Raw genomic sequence first — 23,985 nt, 5'->3', positions numbered from 1 at the left:
ATTTTATATTCAGATTGTGTCAGATGTCATGTCCCACCATGGATGCAAACCTGCGGTGTGAAGGCCAGAGGCCTGAGCCTGGTCTCTTGGCGCTGAGGAGTTGCATGGCGGGAACTGGATTGTTGAAGAGGTGGCAGAAGCAAAACATGGCACAAACCAAGACTCCTGAAAGCGCCCGGCCATCCTAAAAAGCACACAGCAAGGTCTCTTGACACCCAGCAAGTTTCCCTCTACGAATGAAGCGCGTGACTGATTAAAATGAGCATAAAATGTGAAACCATTTGACAAATAGAAACACATTTCAATTTGTGTGGAAGCAATCATGTGCACTATTAATGTGAACGTATTCATCTGGGTTCATTTCAAGTTAATGACAATGCAAGTCACTGGGACAAAAAGAAAGGTTATTGGTAAAAGCCTACTGGTACTTGTTGCTTGAAGTACCCGAAGCGAGCAAGTGATATGATGAGGCGTTATCTTACCGAGCAGGTGATGACACACACATTCTTGGGATTCTGTTTTAGCCAGTTGTGCATGTTCTTGCAAACAGCGAAGAGGTTGTGGAGGCCAGGAGCCTGGCGAGCAGGCCAATTACACTCTGAAACCTGGAGAGGGATTCGAAAGGAAGGAGGGCATAGATGGCAGAACAGACAGTGCAAAGTTGAGGTGAGAGGAAAGGATGAGAACAACAGGGGGAAGGGAGGAAAAGTAGTGATGAAACAAAACGCATGGAAAGAGGAGAAGTGCAAGTTAGAGCACAGCAGCAGTAGAGCAGCACAACACACAAGCTGCCATGCTTAGTCATCTGTGAAGGCACACTAACTTCCACAGGCAGCTATCTAGGCCATGTTAACTCCACAGTTGCCTTGCATGTAGCTGCTGGATGCTGGGTGGTGTATATGCGAAAATTATTTTATTTGAGTCCTCTGGCTCACAATGTGGACAGTCAAAATAAAACAAATTTGGAGTGCTGTGCAAGAGTGTTGGCCAAAGATTCATTATTTTATCTACACAATGATGATGACTATATCCATTCATCCCTTTTTCATGCCAATTGTCAGTGACTGAGTGAGAGCAAATATTTAGTACCTACATGCCCATTTATATACTGTATAGTACTACATTGTATATTACAGGGGTGAGCAAATGAGTGAAATAAACGTCAATTCCCATCAGTGACGATGTCCACCTTTCGCCGAGTGCTTCCGCTTCCTCACAAAAATAAACGGAATGAGAAGGACCGATCAACGGACGCATATCTGCTTCAGTCAGTGCTTAGTCCACATATTTTTTCGAGGCTGTGTATGTGTTTGTATGTGCATGTGTGTATGTAGTTTCCTTTTTTTTTTTAACCCTTAGATGCATAAGTTTGCTTGCTTGTTTTTTTTTGTGTGCACCGTTAGTTCAATTTAAATTTTTATCATTTAATCTTCCATGTACTCCTCAAATAGGTTGTCTTTGACATGAGGCTAATTGGTTTTGTATCTAATTATAGTATTGAAGTTATTGTTGTTTTTTTTAGTTACCCCACTTTTCCAATGGAGTAAAAATTGACCCTAAGTACTTTCAATGGAATTTCAAAGGTTAACCCTAAAAACATTTCATATTTATCAACTGTGATTGTCAGGTATACATTTACTCTTGATCCAAACATGTAATCCCAGCAGTCTGACCACCCTGGTTATTTTTAGAGTAACATACATGTATTATCATCACTTTTATCCCCCATGATTTATGTGCTGTTTTCCGCAATCATGAGTTTTGCGTTATCATCAAAGATAGAAAGACAAGACATAATATATAATATACCAGTGTGCTATAGCAGCCCAGCTTAACGACACACCTATGTGGCGGCCATTTTGGCAGGGGCAGCGTTCCCATCAGAGGCAATGCATTGACATTGAAATCAAGTCACAATTTGCTCGTTTCACAACCAATTTTGATGAGGTTTACTTATTTGTCTATGCCAAAATGCACTATAAATACAGAATATTGAAAAAAGGCCAAACAAGAGTTTTATAGTTCAATTGTCATAGTTGCATGCAGCACAATGGTCCGGCGTCCCCCCCCCCCCCCAGTTTTCCCGAATGTCCACATAAGCAATGTACTAACGCCTTTGCCCTTTGCATCGCCGTAGCCATGCAGCACAAAAAGGGTGTGTCCTATCTACCTACGTTCATAACTATGGTTATCATCTTCCAACTATTATGTCATGATTGCCTATTGTGCATGGCAGGTCTGTTTTCTCCTGGCAGGTCAGGCAGGTGGGTGGGTGTGGCTGGCAGCTGGCAGCTGGCAGGACACACCTGGGCTCAATTGGATCATCAGCCTCTCAATAAGAAGCCTGTTCTGTACCCAAGATGGCGCCAGAGAATTCCATCTCATGAGTTAGTGCCACACAGCATATCTTCTAGCGTTAACAGTTTTTGCATTTTGCCTGATGTAACCACAAAGTTTTTGTAACCTGTTTGCCCTGGATCTTTGTTATAGTTTTCTTTGTCAAGTGTTATGATTCGTGTCCTGTCTTGCTTGTTAGGTTTTGTTTGCACCTGTACTCCTGTTCCCTTGTGTCATCCAATCATCTCCCCCAGCAACTTGTGTCTTGTCCAGGTGTCTCGTTAGTTGGCTTGTATTTAGTTTCCTGGTTTCATTCAGTCTTGGTTGGATCATTTTGTCACATTGGGGGTGGAGGACCCAAATGCAGGGAGGCAGGAATATATGTAATACTGAAAACTATTTATTTAACAAAAAACACTGACAGGGGAACTGCGTAAAACTCAAAATAAACAAAACCAGCAAAGTTATGAAAAGACCAAAAATCAAACAACAAAACACAAGAGTGGTGACAGCGACAATGATCCAACCCAGACTGAACAAAACCTGGAAACTAAATACAAGCCAACTGATGAGACAACGAGAGACACAAGTGGCTGGGGGAGATGATTGGACGACGAGTACAGGTGCAAACAACCCAACCAGCAAGACAGGACACAAAGCCAAAACAACAAACCCAAGCATGACAGACACAAATCACAACAGTACCCCGCCCTCAAGGGACGGATCTCAGATGTCCCAAACAAAAGTCAAACAAGGCAGTGGGGCCAGGAAGAGGGCACAGGCGAAGAGGCCAGGGGCTGCAGCGGCACAGGCGAAGAGGCCAGGGGCTGCAGCGGCATGACGTGTGCCGCCGGAACGGGAACTGGTGGCGGCCGCCGCAGCACGTGTGCCGCCGGAACGGGAACTGGTACCTGCCTCTTGCGCTGCTGGGTCAGTTTTTGGTTGGATCATTCTGTCATGATGGGGTGGAGGACCCAAATGCAGGCGAACCACAGCAGGGATGCATGTAATACTGAAAACAATGTATTTAACAAAAACACTAACAGGGGAACTGGGTAAAACTCTAAATAAACAAAACCAACAAAGTTATGAAAAGACCAAAAATCAAAGTACCAACAAAACACAAGAGTGGTGACAGCGACAATGATCCAACCAAGACTAAACGAAACCAGGGAACTAAATACAAGCCAACTGACGAGACAACGAAAGACACCTGGACAAGACACAAGTGGCTGGGGGAGATGATTGGATGACACAAGGGAACAGGATGACGATGATTTTGTGTGCCTACCCAAAAATCTTTCATGTGCACATCAATAATTGAAAACTCGCTGTACAAATGACCCTGATGGAGTTAGAGCCTATTATGGAGTTTGAAATCTCAGATGAGGAGAGCCCAGAATATTGTCCACCTGGAGTTGTCAGGCCATTTAGAAATGCAGGGACTCAAAAATCAACCCCTTCCCCTTGATAAATACAATACCAGTGTGGCAAAAGTTTTGATACATGTGTTCTAAGTGCATGAGGCAGTTATTTTACCCTATTGGAGAATTTGGCTCCGCGGTAGTTGCGCTGTGACAGGTTGAAGACAGTGTAGTGGTCAGCATGGCGACTGTCAAGGAAGGATCGGATGTCCTCCACATGGTTCTGGTAGCCAATCTGTACAGACTCTGCTGGGTAGGTCATCACTAAAAATGACACAGGATCCATAATTGATAACTCAACTTTTAACTTTATTTACCCAACACTTAATAAAACAGTGGCAGCTGTAACAAAGAGTTGTACATAATAAAACACACAGATAATAATAATACATAATGATGACGATGATGATGGATGGATGGATGGATGGATGGATGGATGGATGGATGGATGGATGGATGGATGGATGGATGGATAGATAGATAGATAGATAGATAGATAGATAGATAGATAGATAGATAGATAGATAGATAGATAGATAGATAGATAGATAGATAGATAGATAGATAGATAGATAGATAGATAGATAGATAGATAGATAGATAGATAGATAGATAGAATAGATTGCTGCCCTTTTCTACTGGTACTGCAAAAGGGGATTTTGAAATAGTGAAGTGAGGTTCACTTTTCACAAAAGCCCTCAAGTGAGATAGTGTCCAGCTGATTGCATCCTCTGAAGGGTACTCTCCTCTCCTGCGCTGCACTGGTGAGCCTGGTATGCTGAAGGCCAGTTATGCTGTCTACAGCATGTGTGCCTGCAATTTACTCCAATGTTAGAATTATACTTGATCTCGAACAGGGGTTACCAACCTTTTTGAAATTGAGAGCTGTTTTTGGGTACTCATTAATGCAAAAGCCTCCTAGTTTGATACACATTCCTGAAATTTGCTCAGATTTCTCTTTATATGTAACTTAATATTGATAATTAATGCTATTTCTTTATGTAAAGGCACTGATCATGTTAATGATTTCTCACAACAATTGGGAAAAAACGCTGAATATATCCAACACTGTTTCCATTCATCTCCGCTCGTATTCACATTTTCAAATGATCGCTTCTATAAAATTCCTAGGAAATTACAACATCCCGTCACTGGTGAGGTATTTTTAGAACAGGCACGTGAGCTTTACTTGTGGTATTTGGCTTGCAGGCACCATGTTTGTGACACCTAATCTGTAGTGCATTATTAATTAAATGTTGCATTTTTATTTATTTTTTTGCAGGTACGAAAAACGATCCGATCCTTGCCTCAAATCCGTGATCCGACCCGAACCGTGACTTATGTGATCCGTTGCACGACTAGGCGAGCGGCTCTTGATTTAGCATTATGGTGAGTTATACATGGACTTCATATTTGTTTTGTGGTGCCTTGTTTTGTTGACTTATTTTAGGAGGATGCTGCTAATAGTTACATCAAAATGAGGCTTCACGTTAATTGTTGAAATATAGCTGCAAAACAGAAAACCCCCCAGTTTTTGTGCTGCTCATAACATTCATGATAAGGCGTTACCATAGTGACCATTGTTGCTACCCTTTTTATGGCATTTCTGTTGCTACTACAGGTACATAAAATACATAGATAGATAAAAATGCCACAGCAGATTTATGTATGCAGTTGTAACATTTTATTAATCAGTCAGCCACCCCCAACTCACCACCTCACCCTCCATGGTTGATGGACCGCGCAAGTTATGGACTTGTATGAAATGAAAAAGGTTGGGTACCACTGCAATATCTAACAAAATTAAATATTGTAAAAGTCAAATGCAGCCAGTATAACCCCATTCAACAAATGAGAAAGGTGGGTTGAATCATGTTACCTACATGAAATGATTCAGGTGATATTCAGGCATACTTGTGACTCTGTGTTCTTACCTATGATTCGTGACGTGATGTAGGCTATGTCTAGCTCCCCTTTAGTGTACCTGCAACAAAAAAACATTACTTATTAAGGACAATTTTAAACATTTTCACAGAGAAAAGGTAAAAGTAAATCCAGTTCTGAAAAAAGTCACAGCTTGTCTACATATTCCTTACTATGGTTTAGATTGCGTGAGCGGGTGCATCATCACCACACCATGCATGACTTTCACATGTAAAGTTATGTTTCCAAACACAATATCGAAATTAAACTGTTTCATTTTTGGTCAATCAAGAATCGTAGTGTTCTGGAAATAGAAGATGCAGCTACACACAGCTGCGTACTACTACGTAGCACAAAAATCTGAGCCTCCATACTCTTGAAGGGCCCCCGCATGTAAATGATTGTTTCAAGTAGGAGGGGGACATGCCTGTAGCTCTGGGAAAGTCTTCCATTTTTACTCCCAGTTTGATGCCCCTAACTACACAAGTACAGAATTGTTTGTACTATAAGTTATAAGAAAAAAATCAACAAAGGCCATTGCAATAAGTTGAAAGTAATATATAGGCTAAGTATAAGTAGTATATCATTTGAATTGCGAAACACACATCAAGTCGAGACACCAAATAGGCGTCAAGATTTGACAGTCCTGTGTAAGTAGTGTAGAGAAACAATGGAGGTCAAAAAAATGATTGCAGTTTGTGGCCACCCACAGTTATACAAACATGGCCAACTTCTGGTATCAGGACCGAGCCAAAATGGAGAACACTTGAAGAATGGTGCGCAAGGAAAGTACGTGTATTTACAGCTGTAACAACTCTGAAACAAGGTAGTATTTAGCATTAGCCAAAGTTTTAGCACAACCACAGACCACCTAACTGATAGCAATAGCATTATAAGGCTATTTCCTATTCTAATCTAAGAACTTTTCATTTCTAAAACTTTTCCATTTGTTGCTGTAATTACAGTAAGTGCTCTACCACATGCTGTTGGAGTGGTGTGTTGTGTGTTGTTAGAAGCAGTACTCTATTTTTTGTTTTAAATTTTGTTGTTTTCAATGTTTCTGTTGACTGCCTCGAGTACAAGATTGCTCCTCTATTCATCTGCAATTTATTATTTATATCGGCCATCTACTTACACAAACAGTTAATTTTATTTTATTTATTTATTTGCCTCTTTTTTTGTTTTGTTTTTAACTTGTGCAAACAGTTAACGAAAAGCCAATTTAGTCAAAAGACAATTTCTATGCCAATAGGTGTGAGCATGTGTGATCAGTCCAAAGTATGCTGGGATAGGCTCAGGTCTTCTATGGCAATAAGCATATAAGCAGTCAAAAATGGATGGATGAAAGCATATTTCCATCTACTTGTTCTCTTTTCAGCTTTCTGCTGGTTGCTATAGCAGTGTACCTCCCTCGTCGTTCATACCTCCCACTCACATGCAGTATATGCACTAAATAAACATGCATCTCACACAGGCACAATGAAATGCAACCTTCTGCATAACAGCAGTGCACTGGTCGTTTTGCACAATGAACTAACATGAATAATTTAGTCTTGGAGAGGAGTGAGAACGACTGACAGCAAACAGATGAAGAAACAACAGGAGAAGAGAGTGCTGGTCTGAAGGGGGAGACACAAGGCAGGAATATTCATGATCAGACCTGCTGAGTCAACAGTGAGAGGAAATGTATGTGCGTGTTTTGAGAAACAGAGCTCCCTTTGTGGTCCCAGTGCACAAACAGTGCACACACAAACAGTGAGTGGACCACGCTGTGCCAGACTCTGGTGCTTCTAAAACACGCTGCTCTGGTACACATCTCGAACCATTGGCATCTTTATTAGACTTATCAAAGAAGAGCATAGAAGTAATTATATTCTTTCAGTTAAATACTTGAATCAATGCAAACCAATGTGAATGAATGTAAACGGAAGTATCCTAAAATGTGCAACCTTGCTATGACATGCATTACCGTATTGTAAAGACAAAGTTTTAAGTTAACATATTGTAGCAATGGTGAGGCATGCTAACAACTTTCCACCATGCAGCCCAATGCTTCCTTCACAATCTCAAAAATGTATTGAATGAGCCCACATTGTTTCCACATTGTTTAGAAGTGAGAGCAGAGCCAGCCTTTGCATTCTTTTGACTATATTTACATGATTTATGAATACTTACGTGGCAACCTGATGCATGACCTTGGTTGATGTGTCTTTTAGCGTGTCCTTGAGATTGTCTTTGAAGTTACTGAAGAACTTTCCAGCTCCGCCCTTCACCATATCCAGCAGTCCTCCACCATAGTTGCCGTCGATATCTGGGGAAAGAAGACATTTACCCAATAAATCCCAAGAAAAAAGAGATAGTTTAATTATATTTTTTAAAGGCAAACGGTTACATTGGACAGTGACAGAGTTTGATTGTTTTGACTCTATACACCACTACAGTGGATTTGAAAAATGTACACTCTCAATTATAATTTAAGAGGTTTCACAATACTTATGGTAATTTAGGATTCACATTTTATGGAGAGTACCTCGGTCTTCGGTGTTCTACATTTCTGTCATTCTTAGGCATGGGGGAGTATCAAAACCAGGGATGGGTATTGGGTTGATACCAGCCTTATTTTAAGGTATCAGTACTTTCGACAGCAGCTGAGACCAATGGCTGACAAAGCGCTTTTCTATGTGAATTGTATCCACTATAAATAGGCCAAAATGTTTGTTTTTTTCAGGGTCAATACCAATGCCGATTATTAGGAGTCAAGGAGGCCGATAACATCTATTTGAAGCCAATATTCATTTTCAGTAAAAAGGGAGGGTGGGGGATTATATTGGCATCCAAAATTTTCAAAATACAAATGTCAATCTTGTCTTTGTTGCAATGTCTTAAAGCATTACACTGAACATTTTTTCAGACTTTTCAAAATGTAGAAATTTAAAAAAAATCTTAAACAATATATTTCATTTTAAATTAAAAAAAAATAATTATTCAGGTAGCTCCCAGTACGCCTTAAAAAGTTAAAATGACACTCTATTTTTTTCTTAAATTGAAAAAAACCCTGAAATCTTAAACTTTCACATTTCTTTGTTTTAATGTCGAAAAAAAAAAAAAGGTTCAGAAGGTTCCCAGGGTCAATAGCATCTTATAAAGTTAAATGAAATTTTAAATAAATAGTTTCTTTAGATTAAAATGGTTTTAGCTTTACCTTTTATCGACCGTCAGATTTTGAAAATTGGCAGATAACGATATTCGTCTATCCATAGTATCCACGGCCATCCTCTGATTTTAATAATCATATTAATGCTTAGAGTGCATTATTAGTGGGTTTACAAAATGTATACGTGATGTATTTTCACAAAATCAGGCGTATGTCATGGAGATTTGTTTTGAGTCAATGACAAAAATGCATTGTTTGGGGAAAAAAATCTATTTTGACATTTCTCCAACAATAACCTCCTTAAGGTCTCTATTTTCATTTCCCTGCAGCAGTAAAGTTTCATTTGTAGTAGAAGTTTAAAAAAAGAAGCAATTTGTATAGTAATGAGCATCGTAACTAGGGCATGTTTTAGCCGAGCTGCTAGCTAGCACGTCTCTGGAGCCTGCTCCAAAAAGCACCCAGAGTTCCTCTCCTCTAACGTCACTTCCCAAATGATTTATATAAATGGACATAGCACCCGATAAAAATCGAAATACACCATAATGTCACCCTCCGGTACAAAAGACAGAAGACACACGCTCGTTACTTTATAGCAGAAGCGAATGTCATCAATCATACTGGCGAATGTTTGTAATCCAAACAGAAGAGATCATCTTCAGTTGCGGGATCTGTTTTTTAATAGTCTATTTCTCCTTTTAATTTAATGTATTTATGCACTGAAGCAAAATATGTCGCAATACAATCACGGCGGAATTAAACGCTCCTACATGCAAGTGCGTCCTTGCAGACACGCATAGGCAGACAATAGGCATAGGCAATCAGACAGCAGTCGGATTGAAGTGGAATGAAATAATGATGAAATGAAATGATGTAATAATCTAATGTAAATAATGTAATGTTTTAATCACTCCTCGATGTTGTGAATTTCATGTGGCGATGAAAGATGACACGTCACGTTTATCGACGCGTCACAAATGAAGCCTCTGCCTGGCTCGCAATACCACCACACATTTCCACTCTATGCTCTTTTAAGTGGGATGAAATTCAAATCAAATATGGGCTATGAAATATACTTGAAGATGAAAAGATGATCACGTCATTGCGATGGTCCTTACAAAGCCCCCCTAATGCACAGAGCTCATATTGACTGGACAGTAGTTTGATGGGCTAAGTGTTCCCTATGTATTACGTTGATTGCAAAACAAAACAAAACAAAAAGTGTTGAACTGAACTCAAATCATTCTTATTTTCTTTATGTGGCCAAATACATTTGAGGTAGAATGTCTATGATAAATATCAATCAACTTTGTTGTCACAGGCCACACCAAATGACAAATCATCTTTTCATTGACACAAAACTCTTAAAACGAGTTTTCCAATGCGCTAATTTAACCTAATTTAAAACACAAACACACACACCTAGCCCCTTACCCTAGCCCCAACCATCACAAATGATTGCCTAACCACAACCCTAAATAACCCAATTCAAACCTAAACTCTAAAACCAAGTCTTGACCCTCAAAAAGAGGTCTAAAGTTGTGGGGCCCTCTAAAATGGCCCCACCAGGATAAGTGGGCCGCACAAGTCTTTAAAATCCCGGAATATGGGCCCCACCATGTAGCAAACGCGCACACACACACTCACACAAGTTGCAACAATACGACAAGCAAACTTTGATGATGCCTCAGATAGAGGCATTGAGGCCAAAATCACAATTTTTACCCGATTTCATCAGTTGAGATGTCAAATTTCCTCATATTGTATGGGTTCAAACCTCGGATTGATGTCCTTATCTGCTATTGGAATTTACTTTCCAGTGGTCTTTCAACACTCCCTGAAAGTTTCGGGTCAATATCTTTTTCCTGGTTGCTATGGACCTTTGAAAGATGTACGTGCCCAAAACTTTAAATGCATTTTTCTCAACGAGGGATTTCGACCTGTCAACATTGAAATTGATGTAACTTCATCAATTTTGTAGGTATGTTAGTGTATTATACATCATTTTAAAGGGAATTAGGTGCAGAGTTAGAATACAATATCTAAATGTTCATGTTTGAGACCTAAGCATGATTTTGTGAAAACGCATCACATATGTTTAATTTTGGCATAGCTGACAGCATTTTTCTCTTTTGAATCTAATCTATGTCTGTCTTCTTATATGCCCATCAAGATGAAAATTCTACAAGTTTAGATGTTTATAATATTTAGATTAACACTTAGAGTTCATTATTAGTGTGAGATGTTCATGAGATGTACTGTACATGAGATGTTTCTCTCCCTTTCCAAACGTTTGCCTTTCCACCATTCTGAATCTTCAGCACATAAAATCTAATTTCTAAACATGAATGCTTTCAGAAATCTAGTCTGACTTTCCTCTTCTTGACTGTTAAGAGTGTGGTGCATCTATCTGTAAACCCTCTTATGTATATTCATTAAAGCCATATTTTGATTGTTGCTGTGTGTCTAATGGGCCTGTACACTCACACCCGCTTCCACACAAGGAACAATGTATGCAGTCAAACGTAAATCAATAATGTGCATATTTGAGTGCAAGGAACCAACAGGCAGCTGAGCCATGCAAGAAGTGTAATGTGTTGAAATAGTCTAATTTGTTGAAATAGACTGGGAAAAGACACTTTGTTTAATATACAGTGCACAAAAATTGATAGCCACCAAAGGTCACTTTGGAGCATTTGGATCACAAAACACAAAGCTTTAAACTTTAAAGAATAAGTGAAGCTTCTTTTTTCCAAACAGACGCAATCTAAAGCTCATCTTTCATTTTGCAAGTTACTTTTTATCATCACAAGAAGTCTAGATAAGCTTATTTAACAGGTTATTCATCAGGTAAATTATGCATTAAGTACTGTATGTTGTCTTCGCTTCTGGATGCTTAACACTACATACTACAGCTACAGTATATTACTATTGCAGGGTGAGACTCCTATCTACTAACGCATGCAATCAGACCTACTCACATTACGATGCTCACACAAGGAGTGTTGGTTCATTTTCATTCTCGGGAAGCCATTACACAACTCAACTCTGACATTTTTTATTCACTATTCACAAGACTTGTCTTCTTTCTGCTCTTTTTCATTCAACACTGAAGAATATTGTTTTATGTTGTCTTTTCTTTCTTTCACAACTGACTGGAATAAATGATTGAAATGGGAAAAAAAATCACAAGCGATTGTAATACACGTGATGTTTGTAGACGCATCCTTTGCATCGACTCGGACAGTAGCTTACAGAATATCTAATGTTGCGAGAGACAGGCTTAAACCAAACAGGCTTCAGCAGCAGACTGACATTTAAACATTAGCCCAATGCCCACTCGTGAGGAAAACAACCCAATATCACTGTCTGCTCACCATTTCCCTCCCATCACTCACAATTTGTATACATTTGATTCAACTTCACTTTCTGGGTCAGACTTTCCAGTTTTGTTGTGCAGGGAGACCCGGAGTTTAACGAGCCTGTGTCTTGAGAAATCGAATTGGTCAGTGCAGAACTTTTACTCGGATGAATTTCTCAACATGTTTAGGATTTTACACTCAGCCAGCCGATGCACATGCTTGTTTAAACAAGATGCAGCTACACAAATGATGTGACCTTTACAACGAAAGCATGTATCAGGAAATCCTTTGTCCTCACTGTCTTTCAACTCCAGAGGTGATATTTGCAGTTACACACTCTTGATATTCTAACACTGATGATCACCACATGTACATTTAAACAATAAACTTATATTAAAATGTACTCTACAAAATTTACACTTTAGTTTTTGCACCTATTTTTCATAAGCGGACTGACTCAAAGATCTAAAACTTGTTCTACACATAAAGACCATTTCCCTTAAATATTGTTCCCAAATCTTGTCTAAATGTTTGTTCGTGAGCATTTCTCCTTTGTCGAGATAATCCATCCCACCTCACAGGTGTGGCATATCAAGATGCCAATAAGACAGCATGATTGTTGCACAGATGTGCCTTAGGCTGGCCACAATAAAAGGTGTCTCCTTAATAGTTGAACCAAATGTTTGTGGATACATTTCTGTTCTAAAGTTTAATTGTGTGTATTTTCTAGCCACTTTATATGAGAGTCATTACTGCAAAAGCAGCATGAGGAGGTAGAGGATGAGGTTATTTTACCCCAAAACAATATGACACAATACTGACTGTGCTCAGGTTTAAAGTCATAATTGATTTTACAAAACGATGTTCTGTCCCCAGAATCCAATGACGTGGATGTGGAGGACAAATGGGTAAATGATTGCGTAATACTGTTGTGAACACATGATGCAGCTGTCTTGTACAGTACATTTTCAATTTACTTGCTCATGCTGTTCCAATTGTATAGGTCATGGTGGAATGTGACTACCTTTAAAAAAAAAAAAAAAAAGGCACCAACACAATCCCAGCTCAGGATGAACTCATCTGGATCCAAAGTGTAGTTCAACATGTGAGTTATGATAACAACCGACTTAATACAATGCATACAGTCAATTGATAAAGAGGTAATCACATTGAGTGTAAAAAAAAAAGAAATCTAATGGAACAGGGTTACTTGCTTCAGACTTTGAAATGTCACCATTGTCTGGCTATGTAGAGCACGGGGTCAGGCCAGAGAACAGGAAATGTCCCACGTTAGTGACTATTTCTCACATCTTTTTTTTTTTTTTTTTTTTTTTAATGCAGTACAATACAGAGAGATATTTGTCTTCCAATGTTTTCAGGCTCTGTGCTCCATACCTATAAAATAATGGAAGAGACTAAGGTGGATGCTGTGGAACACCTGAAACTTGCATGATCGATAAGGGAGAATACTCGAGACCAGCCGCAACTGAATTTTTAAATTGTTATTATATGTTTGGTGATGTGTAATTTCTACCAGCTTCATTAACTGAAACACATTACTTATTAATTTAAGCACCACTTACTTATTTCTGGTGTCAGGCCAAACCCTTATATTGTCACTTTTCAGAAAACTCCAAAACAGCATGTTTGTTCAACCATTAACAGTGTATCATCAAAGAGAGACAGCCGTTTTCAACACTTTAGATTGATCAATAATTGGCAAAAAATGGCATCCGCACGTGTGGACTGACCAAAAGTTCAGATTTTTGAAAAAATATTAAATTTGCCTAATTGTGACCTGATGCCAGCATTATACAAAATTTCAAATGTTGACTTAAATACTTGTCCTACAAAAGCATGTATGAAAAATGTTTAATACAGCATTGAAAATACTTTGGTATGATTGTCCTGCACTGTGAGGGCTTGCACTACCATAATTTTTGGTGTATTGTACTATTAGACAGGACATCAAACAACACAGATACAGGTACAGTACACAGTCAATTCTGTAGAGCTAATTTTACTCTATTTAGAGTGGGACCAAATAGACCCAGTTTTAGAGTAATATTTACACTTGGAAGAGAGTAAAATACAGAATTTAGCCGATCGCCGATCTACTCCGAGCCATGCAGCTCCTGCTTTCTGTTAGTATATTGCTCATGTCAGCTGCAGCTGATTCCATGATTCCATGGAATCTTCCTCTCTCCAAGAGACCAAAAAGGATGTCTTTGGTCTCTTGGAGATAAACCAACAGTAGGAGGGGCATAGCTCAGGTGGTAGTGTGGCAGTCTCCCAAGCTTAAGGTTGTGAGTTTGTTCCTCAACCATTGAGTGACTTTTATATATTTTTAATGTTTTATTTTACTCTCTTCCTAGTGTATATCTAATATAATATGAATATAAATAATATAATGTAACACATTTATGTAAAATCTACAGTAAAAAAATTAATTTTCTTGTTTTTTTATTTTACAGTATTTAACATAATACGACAATGTATTATGGGTAAAACAGTGCATTAAGGGTAAAGAGTTAAACAAAACGTAAATGTTACAGCAACTATATACTTTGGCATGCATTTATGTGGATTATAGGTCAATACTGGAAAGATTGTCTGGTTTTGGCGGGTATATCTGTAGGAGAAGAAGCAAATAGGGGATCCTGTATAGTCACCGGAGCAAGGACAAGAATTCAGCGAATTGTTGAGTAATATTTTGTAATATTTTAGTGCAAGGGCTGTCTGCATCGTCTTCACATCACATTTCTCCGATAAACAGCTAAAATTCATTTATGCATTCAAATAGAGTCAAATTTACTCTACAGAATGTACTGTGTACACCAAAAAATGGTATAGCATTTGTATTCCCTCACAGTGCAAGGCAATTACCCCGCGACCCTTGTGATGACAAGCGGTTAAGAAGATGGATGGATGGATGCAAGGCAATTATTCAAATATTTTTTGAATGTTGTATAAAATACTTTCATACATGCTTTCATAGGACAAGTAATTGAGTCAATGTTTTAAATATTTTAGTATAAATAAATGAGGTTTCCCGCGACCCTTGTGAGGAATAAGCGGTTCAAAAAATGGATGGATGGATAATATATACAGTACATATTTCTTCCCACAATGCCCAAATTAGATGGCAATAAGAGATTGAAAAAAAAGACGTCACAAAACATTGTTGTCTGTACCCAAAAAGTGAGGTCACTTCTATGTACACATTGTAAACAACAATGTATCTATGGCAAGTTGTTCAGGAAGTTAAGTTGAATACGTTTGCCAAGTTCATGTTTGGGAAATAATGTGTACGTTCATATATGCACATGGTTTAAATGAAAAGTTTTTCCAAATGTGTGGTCAAAATAATGTGAGAGCAAGTGGTGGTGTTAAGATATATGTTCTCAAAAAGTGAGTTACTATTGTGCTACTCTCTTGCATGCATGTTTGTTAGATAACAGTGTCCCTTTGATTCTTTGTTGCTTTGTAATAAAGTTTATTTATTCCACACTGTCAGATTCAGCAGGTTGTGTGTAGTTATTTCTGTCATTATAGCAATATATTATTGGTTTGTTGATCCTGAAAATAGTCGCACACGGTATTACTGCTGCATAATACCATTCTGCCAATAGGGGACCACTGATATACACCATTTCCCAAAATTTCACAATCACTGTTTCTTGGTCAAATGGCATGCAAGGGTTTGTTTACTAGTCGCGCAAATTGGCATCATTTGAGCTTTTTGCCACCTGGAAGTATGTGTGATGTGAGGGTGAAAAGTCTATATATAGTCTGTACAATTTCTAAGTCAATATACAGTGAAAAGCCATGAAATGGTTGCTGAATGGTCTTGAGGGCTTTTACTCACTTTTGTGAGATAATTTAAACCTGGCAGGAGGTGATAGCGGCACCAGAACATACTACACTGAAACCCAATATGAACATATAAGAGGCCTGAAAATCATGAGAGTGCAGGAAGGGACTCCATGGTGATATTGTCAGGCACTGACACTACTGCCAGCCATCCCATCTGTCACTTCTACACTATACTTGGTGTGGCTGAGGCCATTACGCTAGACGCTTCCTGTTTCAAACGCCATAATGAGGGTGACCGGACACATACCTGAGCTGTCCATGGTGCTGCAGTCTTCCTCTTTGCCGGGGCCGGCCTTCAGTCCGTGGAGAGCCGCTACCGGGCCTCCGAGTGTGCCGCCGCCTCCTCCTCCGCCTCCTCTGCCGGTGCTGAAGCTATCTCTGCCACTATCGACCAACTGCAAAGATTCGTAGCCATCGTAAGTGCTCTTTTTCTTGTAAGCACCAAGCAAGCTCATCACAAAAATGACGTAAAATAAAATAAAAAAATGTTTCCCAAAAAAACAAAAAGGAGCTCTGAATAGCTATTTTGAAGGAGCCCCAACGACGAGGTGGCCGAGCGGTCTCCTCCACAGCCGCCGATGCTACTGCTGCTACCGCTACATGCACCACATGTCCGGGAGGAGAATATACTAGCGGGCTCACTGCTGTCTGGGGGAGGTGCACTCTCTCGCGTTCCTCCTTCCGTCTCTCTCTCTGTCTCTCTGTCTCTGTCTCTGTCTCTGTCTCTCTCTTTCTCTCTCTCTCTCTCTCTCTCTCTCTCTCTCTCTCTCTCTCTCTCTCTCTCTCTCTCTCTCTCTCTCTCTCTCTCTGACCTCCCTCCCTCCCTCTTGCTCAGTGCCGCAGTGTTGTACTGTCGTGTGGCCCACTATGCTGCCGAGTATGTGGTTTAGCGCCAGGGGCAAGGCAAGTAATGTGGCAATGTGCCCCCCCCCCCCCCCCCAATGCAACCCATGTTCCCCTTTCCATGTCCAGTATTTTGAATCCCTTACACGAAGTCAACACAAAAATGTTTTTGACAATAATATATTAACTATGCAGCTCCATTAGTCTAAACACAGTATTCAGAGTAATATTGCGTTGGGAGTTAAGCTTAATATGAGTTAAGATGCAAAATTCACCCATTTTTCTCTATCTCTGGGGGCAGCCATTTTGCCACTGGCTGGCGACTGAAAATGACATCACAGTTGCTTGGGGCTCAGGTAACGACCTATCACGGCGCACCTGTTTTCTGAAGCCCAGCCTGAAGCCAGAGGGCAGCCATCTTACGTTGCCACTTTTATAACTTGGGTCATTTGTTTTTCGCTGAAAACATTGTTATCAGTGTGTTTTATGGTAAGATTTAAAATATCATTCTTACTAGGGATGTACCGATTGATCAGTCGGTATCGGGGCCAATTTGAATAATGAAAAACTGTCCTCTTCTGCTGTGAGATGACTAATTGTCATGGTTTGGGTTAGGTTTAGGTTAGTTCTGTTGTTGTTACCATAACACTAATAGGCTTTTCAGTTTTATTTGAGAAAACCACTTAATGTGCAGTTAAAACAACTTGTTTGTATTGTTTCACGGGTATTGTTCAATGTATGCTGTTGGTTTGGAAAAATATTGGGATTGGCAAATATCTTGATCGGCTGGTCAGGCTTTAATGATCGGTGATCGGCCAGAAAATGTTGATCTGTGCACCTCTAATTCTTACCGATGAAATTTGTATGCAGTGCTTCACCCAGACATATTGGTACAACCCTATGCCATACATGGTGATATTTCTGCTGTATAGGCAGAAAATAATATGAAAACACCGCGCAAGTTAGGCCGGTTAAGCGAGTGGCAACGTAAGTGGCTGGTGGCTTCACTTCTCCCGATGGCGAGTCAGTGACATTGTCAGTCCATTCTTACTGTATAACTTTGTGCCTTTGCGACACCCACTTGCAATTATTACTATAGACAACGTTTACAGTACATATAGACACCGCCTTGAGTGCTAAATCATACATCAAAGTCGCAGCTGGATTGGATGTGAAGTGATCTGTGAAGGCACCTCCTTCATGACATATTTGTTACGTAAACCTGCACACCCAACATTAGTTTCAGTAAAGCCATTGCAGAGTAGAGTGGCCATCAATTAAACAATATCACGCCATCATTTAATCTTAGTGATATAGAACTCAACACTAGTTTTTTTTTAACAGAATAAGTGAAAATTTATTTTTACATATCCATGCCTAAAGTAGTGGGGCACAAGTATCTTAGTGGGCGTGCACGGCCCCCTATGGCCCACCCATGGCAACATCTGAATACATTCAAATATTATTGTACATCCATCCATTTTCTATGCCACTTGTACTATTCAGGGTCACCTGAATAGATTTCAGTCAGTCAGGTCAGGCATCACCAAGAAAAAAAAGAAGCAACGCTGAATGCTAATTGTAATGTTAAAGTTGCCCTCAATTGCAATTTTTCCAATCCAATTTCATTTCAAATCTTGTGTCATGACCTTGAGTCCATGCAGAGCAGAGCATTGGCCAATGGTGAAATGCTTCCTTCTTTTGCCTTGTCCCCTGGCAACAATTTCATGGTTCTGAAAAGAGGACATGAGCCTGGGAAACTCTTTCTCGAGCAGACGGAAGCACAGAGCACAGCGGGAACGGAATGTCCAAAAGGGAGGGAACTACCGCTCCATTGTTGGTGCACAGTTTCCCCTCTCATTTCTAACCATGGCACTATGTAAGTGAACGTGTAGAATCTACAAGGAAGAGCAGCACCTGTAAACCTGCCCGTGATACATGCTACATTACTGCTCTGCTACACATTAGGGCAGGACTTAGTGCAATGCAAGTTTTACGCAAGTGATCCAAAGTATTGTTTATAGAACCATGTAGGCATTATTAAATGTTCAAAATGTGTTTTATTAAATAATAAAATACTTGAGCCACCTTTAATGTGATGCTATAATAAAAAGCACCTTTGCCAAGGCTGAACTTTAAACTTTTTTTTTTTTATGTGGCACTTCATGTTTGCACTTGTCATTAACAGGCTACTTCCTGGATCATGGAGGATGAAAAACATTGGTGACATTTTGATTTTGTGGTTCCACTGATGCCATAGTGAGTCAAACAGTGAAAATGAAATCATTTGTTTACCTTTCTCCATACCTTCAACTAAATTAAATACGTTTTTCCTTGACTTATACACTCCGAAGCCCTACTGACCTTATCTGTCCCTACTACAGTATGTCAAAATGTGTAAAGTGAAGTAGATTATTATTTTTTTTTACTGTAGTCAAGTTGACAGCTGACTGTAGTCTCTATGCGTGACAAAACCATGATGTAAGACAGAATCAGACAGTTTTGGTGTTCATTTTTGGTCTGCTATATGTATAAAATGTAATCTTGCAAATACAATGAGGACTCAAACAGACAGTGACTTGACTATTTTATTTAAAAGTACGCTTCAATCAAATGTCTTTATTGTTGAGTTTTTGTTATATGTAGAAATACAATTTTGCATTATCTGTAGCAGTTAACTGATTTAATAAATACAAAACATTATCGTTTTCAGACATATAATTAACAACAAAAAACGACATGCAGTGTTATCCTCACTTTAGATGTCAAACGAGTTTTGTGTCTTATGTTTTTTTTCTGTTAAATAGTCCAAATGGCTGAGTATTTAAGGTTGTCGACTAAGTGCTAGAATGATCATCCAGAGCTTGAAGCACCGCCTCTAGTGGCCAGGAGGAGTGAAATGGAATACAGGTACACCAATCACAACCTAATTAGATCCAATACAAAAGTTGTACCATTTTGAAAGGTCTAAAGTTGGGTACACATTACTGTTATTATCAGGCCGAAGCAAAGGCCTGATTATCTGAAAGACTACCCTGAGTGAATATATTTGAGTGTGGAGTGTGTTAAGAGTGATGTTTCCAGCTCGATGACATTACTGTTGCTGAACACAAATAGAGGAGCAACTGGTTGTGTTGAGTGCTTGATAAAATGTGTCCCTAATCATTTACCACAATAATTGCAAGATTGGTTTTCCAACCACAATCTAGTTGCCAAGTATTATGCTAACAGTTAACAGATTACTCTTTTCTTATTACTTTTTATATTACAATACAACTTTTTCTAATTCCTCACATTTTTCAGGAGTCTGTATTAGTGTTAATTTCATAAATGAAAACTAAACAAAAATAATTTTGTGAACACACAATTTTCACCGGAATAAAACTATACTAGACTAGACTAAAACCCTCAAACTAATAAACGATAACTGGGACTAAATCAGTATGCATTTTCGTTATCTAATGAAGGCGAGACAAAAATGTACTTCAATTAATAAAAACCGGACTAAAATCTATGGACATTTTAGTTCATGGACTAAAACGAGACGATAATTATAGGATTTTGTAAATTCTTGTCTGCTAATTTGTCACTGTGACACTGTCATGTGACACACAGTGACACACACCCTTTCAAATTTGCAGCGAGCAGTGCAACATGCACAAACCCACGGGACAGACAGGAGGTGGATTCACGGTGAAAGGTAAAAAAATAAAATAAAATAAAAATTATAGTTAAAACGTAACATTAATCCAACGGCTATAACGTTCCAACAATAATGTAAATCAGACCGCTAACTAATGCTGGCTAATTTACTAGCTCATAGCATGGAGCCATAGTAGCCACTTGTTAATATGCTGTAATTGTGTGTGAAGTTGTTTTTCATTAAAAAAGAAAAAAGAAAAAGAAAAGATGAGAGTAAATTTTATGTGAAATAGTTTTAGATCTCAAATGTTCAACATTATCTGCTGACAAAAATACACAGGGGTAAAATGACTAAAACTAAAACGTTAACAGTTTTTATTGACTAAAACTAGACAAATAAAATTGTTTTCTTGGACTAAAATAAAGACTAAAATGCTAGATTTATAGACGACTAAAATGGACTAAATAAAAATGGGATGACGAGCAAGCATGATTGAAACTGGACTAAAACTGAGACTAAATTTAAAACTGGTGGATAAAATTAACATTATGTAACATATGTATGTGATAACTTGGGACATGTGAGTGTCCAAACCAGAGGACAACTTGGAACTTGCGGGCTACAAATTATGAAAATGAAAGACTCGGCTTGACTTTAATTTAATACCTTGCTTTGAGACTTTACTTAGACTATAACTACAGGTAGTTGTTTCCCAATCTCCATTAGGGCAGGCTGATGAGGATGATGCAGACTGAGTTTCTGTTCCCATTTCTGTTCTGATAAGTCATGACACCCGTACCAGCTCAGCCCCAGTCGCTCAACCATGTCCAGACTGGGTGGCCCAGACTGCCGCGCCAGTCCCCCTCTTGTCTATTTGTTTGTATTTAGTTCACTGGTTTTCTCTGTTAATTGTTGTCCTAAGTCACGATTCCCTGGTCATTCCCTGGTCTTCCACATGCCTTATTTACAGTTTTGAAAATATCATAATATGCAGTTTTGCATCACAGTTTCAAAATTCAAAAATTTGGGCCATCAAAAGCAAAACTGAAAATCACAGATTTTTTTATTTTTCTGACAAATTAACCACCGAGATGGTCCCAAAGTAGCTTTGCAGATGTTGACGTACACAGCACGTTCACGTCGATCACCACGCGTGTATTCAGAGGTTGAGGCAAGTTCAATGCTACTTACGCCACACCTACTTGGCAACAAACTTTGGCTCGTTAGTCTGGGTAGCTAGTGATCCTCATTAGTCATCGTCACCTCCATGGCAATGAATAAGATACACTTACCAACAAGCATCGTTATCGCGAAGGGATGACAATAAGACAAGAGAAGCCATGCTAATTGCCAAGCTAGCCTAAGATTGACATGTAATTTAAATTAGTTGTTTGGGTATTTGACTAGTGTAGTCACTACTACACTTTTCACAACATGTTTGGGTGGAACTGCATTAAAGCAGAGTGTATCCAACTTTGAGCAGCAAAACAGTAGGAAAATTAATAAGCACCTGGACTCTAAACAGAAGCGGAAGCCAGAGATGAATTGCATTACGTTTTGGCGTACGTCAGCCTGATCGAGTGGCCTACGTATAAGCTGAAAAGTAACATACACTGGTAGTATCAAATATTTATAATATCAGTAATGTAATTTGTTTATTTTCACAATAGAGTCCTTAGTTGTGATTTTGACTTTTGAAGTCTGCACATTAAATGGTCTCAATATTACATTAGAGTATATATATTTTATGAATCCATTTTGTTAAAAATATAACCAATTCAGAAATGTTTATTTGTGTGAAAATGTTTCGAGAATACAGTTCGTTTCTATGCACAAATAAATAAATAAAAATAACATTAAAAAAAACTGTGGATTATATACAAAGGAATACCAATTTTTAATTTGTACATTGTCATGTTTTTAATTATTTAATAACACCCTTGCTCCAAGTCCCTGGGATTAACCTGCAAAAATTGCTCCACAAAATTGGAAAGTTGTTCCTCAAATGTGATTGATTAGCTATTTCGAACCATGTGTCTTGCCTTCCTTCTTCCCTGCGTTTTGGGTCCTCCACAACTCCACAATGAAAAAAACCTTCATACTTGACAAGGTGATGTGTAGGCTAGCTCCTTCTACTGGTACGTGGAGGGAAAAATAAGTACAGTTAGGTCGTATTCACATTTTTAGAACCATACAATATTTGCATTATTTCTTTAAAAATCGTTTGGTGTTTGCTTTAAAAATTCAATTTATAGGGTATAATTTTCATGTAACTATGTTTTTTTAAACATTTAAATTTAATCTTTTTAAACGTCGTTTTCTTACTTTTTCTTGTTTAAGGGCAGCGTTATTATTCTAAATCTGCGTGAAGTTATTGTGGCTTACCTTAATATTAAATATCGTATTGAGGAAACGTATCGTTTTTTATATGCACTTAAGCCTACGTGCTACTTTATTTTAATGTTGGTCATGATGGTGGTCCTATACCTGGCGTTAAAAGTTTGAGAACCACTGCTTCAGAATGTTTATGGACGATGGCTTTCTGTTGGATAGGAGGCTGCTCAGTAAGCTCTGTAACATAAGCCGCTCACGTGACGTAACTGTAGTGACGTCACTTTGAACACACGCTACTCTCGAGCGCATTGCATTTTGAATTCTGGGGTTATTTACATAAAAAACTGACGTGTTGAGCTAAACCGGAGATGATCAGGTGATTGACAAATATGAAGTGAGTAAAGCAATGGCGGCATTCACACAAAATGCATCATTTGCACGGTACAGCGTAGCGTATAGGTACAGCAAATTAATCCCCTCGCGATGTACGAGCTCTCGATTTGTGGCAACACAAGAGCTCGTGGGTTACAAATAAAAATAAAAACAAGAGGATACGTGCACTGTATTCCCCGCGGACTGACGTTGACGTGCTTGTTACTCTATGCGTTACGTAATAAAAATAGCATCGGCTTTCTCGTCTGTCCGGTTACAGAATGACTATTCAAGCACACCTACCCATTCTTGCCTGATAAAACATGCAGGAATAAAATGCAAGCAATATGACTTTACCTTTCAGAATGGATTCGGGCATTTTCCCGTGAGCGCAGTCCTATCGAGCCGTAAAGATGCGCTTCAAAGCTTCTTGCTATCAGTCAGCGACCTTTGTATTGCCATCAGCTGCAAGTCAAAGGTCAAAGCGTTTATTGTCCTAGTGGCTACAAAATATGGGTTTGCACCGGCAACGCGATGTGATCGCATCCTGGTGTATGCGAACCGCGCAGCATCCGAGCTTGTGGTAAATCTTTAGAAGATGTGGCCGGAATCTGTGTTAACACACGCCACACGCTACATGAATCCGCAAAACTGCGCCGCTCAGTGCATACAGTCTGCACTGCCATCACTGGAGCGACCTGGTAAAACCTGGACTGGAGT

The 23,985-nt window shown here is 39.0% G+C and overlaps 1 protein-coding gene across 6 annotated transcripts in view; it reads right to left on the bottom strand.

Moving 5' to 3' along the window:
* Positions 1-23,920, bottom strand: part of dnajc6 (DnaJ (Hsp40) homolog, subfamily C, member 6) — a 39,476-nt gene extending 15,556 nt beyond the window's left edge. For 2 of the 6 annotated variants that reach the window (XR_015096457.1, XM_086088823.1), the window contains exons 1-6: positions 16,321-16,795; positions 7,860-7,995; positions 5,696-5,745; positions 3,877-4,025; positions 483-605; positions 51-184 (exon numbers count right to left, since the gene is read on the bottom strand). Coding sequence is in view for 5 of the 6 variants with exons in the window: in XM_086088823.1 (XP_085944949.1) it covers positions 51-184; positions 483-605; positions 3,877-4,025; positions 5,696-5,745; positions 7,860-7,995; positions 16,321-16,528 (800 nt within the window). In the remaining variant the exon portion in view is untranslated. Of the gene's footprint in view, positions 1-50; positions 185-482; positions 606-3,876; positions 4,026-5,695; positions 5,746-7,859; positions 7,996-16,320; positions 16,798-23,622 lie in introns of those variants that run through there. The other 4 variants (XM_086088826.1, XM_086088824.1, XM_086088827.1 and 1 more) reach the window with 3 other exon arrangements.
* Between the last annotated feature and the right edge of the window lie 65 nt (positions 23,921-23,985).

This window comes from Leptonotus elevatus, chromosome 11, assembly GCF_054856555.1.
Source record: "Leptonotus elevatus isolate MCC_2025b chromosome 11, RoL_Lele_1.0, whole genome shotgun sequence".
Classification (NCBI taxonomy): domain Eukaryota; kingdom Metazoa; phylum Chordata; class Actinopteri; order Syngnathiformes; family Syngnathidae; genus Leptonotus; species Leptonotus elevatus.
This window is presented reverse-complemented; position numbering and strand designations above follow the sequence as displayed.